The sequence below is a fragment of the Nannobrachium achirus genome (assembly GCF_963921795.1).
Source record: "Nannobrachium achirus genome assembly, chromosome: 1".
Lineage (NCBI taxonomy): Eukaryota > Metazoa > Chordata > Actinopteri > Myctophiformes > Myctophidae > Nannobrachium > Nannobrachium achirus.
The window spans coordinates 4,741,727-4,743,914 of NC_137810.1; the positions used below are offsets into that span (position 1 = coordinate 4,741,727).

General features: G+C 43.6%; 1 protein-coding gene across 1 annotated transcript; it reads right to left on the bottom strand.

Annotated features, from left to right (window-relative positions):
• Positions 1-304: 304 nt before the first annotated feature.
• Positions 305-1,942, bottom strand: LOC308307803 (E3 ubiquitin-protein ligase TRIM21-like; the record flags this gene model as incomplete). Its single annotated transcript, XM_080753098.1, has 1 exon — positions 305-1,942. One exon carries the CDS (start codon positions 1,940-1,942, stop codon positions 305-307), a length of 1,638 nt encoding a protein of 545 aa, XP_080609224.1.
• Between the last annotated feature and the right edge of the window lie 246 nt (positions 1,943-2,188).

The following is a 2,188-nucleotide window of genomic DNA, read 5'->3' on the forward strand; positions in this document are numbered from 1 at the left end:
GACTGTACTTGGTGTGCTCTTTTTTCCTTCTACTCTACAGTCTCAAAGACAGAATATTTTAAGCTAAATACTGTAGGCCTATTTAAAAGGCAAAAGAAAAGTATTTGGCTGCAATTCAGAGAAGACACAATTTTTCATTTTCTTTTCAATAGAATATCTTAGGAACAAACATTCATTGGATTTATTTGAAATGACAGTTGACTGACATAAACCTGTATGAATCCTTCCATAGCCTACTGTACACACATTTGTTTAAAATGAAAACTAACCCTTTTCATGAAGATATGAAGATATTAGCCTCAATCTAACATGTGTGATTGACAGGAGATATGATCAGAGGAGCAGAATTTTTACCATCATCATTAAGATATGGACTGAAGAATGGATAGAGTCGGTCAGTGAAGGAGCAGCCAGTGAAAGAGTAGAGATGAACTCTGGCCTCCACATCATAAAAGGAGACCAGACCCTCCTCATAATCCACAAACACTCCCACTGTCTGGAGCTTCTCTCTTACAGAGATGATGACTTCAGTTTGAGCAGCACCTTTGTACTTATTTCCATACCTTACTATAGACCAGTAACCGTTGACAGGGTTCAGTGTGATCGTTCCCTTCCTGTTGATGGACTCTCTGGCCACTCCTAAACCCCACTCAGGCTTCCCTTTAACCTGCACCTCATAGTAAAACCTTCCTGAGGAGAAGCTTTGTTTTCCTAAGACATTGACACATGGAGAGAATCTCTCTTTGTTTTCTGGGAGATTCTCCTTTGTGTTTCCATGACTCACTTGTTTTCCATCCTCAGAAAGGGTGAGAAAGGCATTTGCAGTATCAGGGTCCAGAGTCACATCCACCTCATACTGCTGGATCCTCCTCAGCTCGGCATCACGCAGCTTCTCCATCTCTTGACTGAGTGTCTTCTCCAGCTGAGCCACAGCTGTCCTTACAGTACCCACATACGAAGGCTGATGGACATTGACCTTTGTCCAGTCCTTGGTGGTTGGAGGCGTGTTGATGGATGTGATGTTCTGGAGGAGGTGGATGTGGTCCTCAGTGTGTGAGAGCTGCTTCAGCTCAGAACTTCTCTTCTTCAACTCACTGAGTTCCAGTTGCATCTCATTAATGAAGCCTTCAGCCTGTTTCTCTGTTGTTTGCTGCTTCTCTTCAATCACATTAATGACCTCAGCCTGGCTTCTCTCAATACAGCTGAGCAGAGAAGTGAAGACCTGCACACTGTCTGCTATCTCTCTGTCTGCATCTTTCTTACTGAGCTCTACTGAGTGTTGGACCTCCTGAATCTTCAGTTGTGTCTCCTGAATCATCTGCTGAACTTCAGCCTCTGTCTTTCCCAGCTCAGCCTTCTTTCCTTCATAAGCCTCTTCCAGAGATACAATTTGATGTAACTTGTGGTCTGACTCAGTGCAGAACTGACAAACACACATGAGGTCAGTCTTACAGAACAGCTCCAGAGGTCTGTCATGTTTCTGACACATAAAGTCTTCCAGGTTCTTTACAGGGTCAATTAGTTGGTGTCGTTTTAACCCTGAGAGTCTCTGATGAGGCTCCAGGTGAGTCTCGCAGTAGGAGGTCAGACACACCAGGCAGGACTTCAGGGCTTTGAGTTTGGTCTCAGTACAGACGTCACAGGAGACTTCGTCTGGTTTAGCAGGTGCTTGGTTTGTGCTGGAGGATTGTCTCATCTGCTTTGACTTCCTGAACTGATCAGCCATCTCGGCAAGAACTTTATTAACAGCAAATTTTGGTATCTTATAGAAGGTTTCTTTACACAGTGGACACTGACACACATCACTACTGTCCCAGTAGTGTGTGATACAGGTGCTGCAGTAGTTGTGTCCACATGGAGTGGTGATTGGATCGGTGAACACATCCAGACAGATGGAACACAGGAACTGCTCTTCAGACAGGAGACTGCTGGCAGACGCCATTTCTACAACACTGAAAATAAAAGTGAAACACATTTATTTTTGGATGCCAATGTATACACTATAGTTATCTCCATAATCTTCCTGTCCGTCCGTGTTAATCTCTGTCAAGGAAGAACCAACACCTCAATGTTATTCTTATCGGCCTCATGGTGCTTCGTGTTTTGGGCCTATTACTCTTGAATTACAATTTTACAATTTAGGCATTTAGCAGACGCTTTTAATCCAAAGTGACTTACAATATGCAGG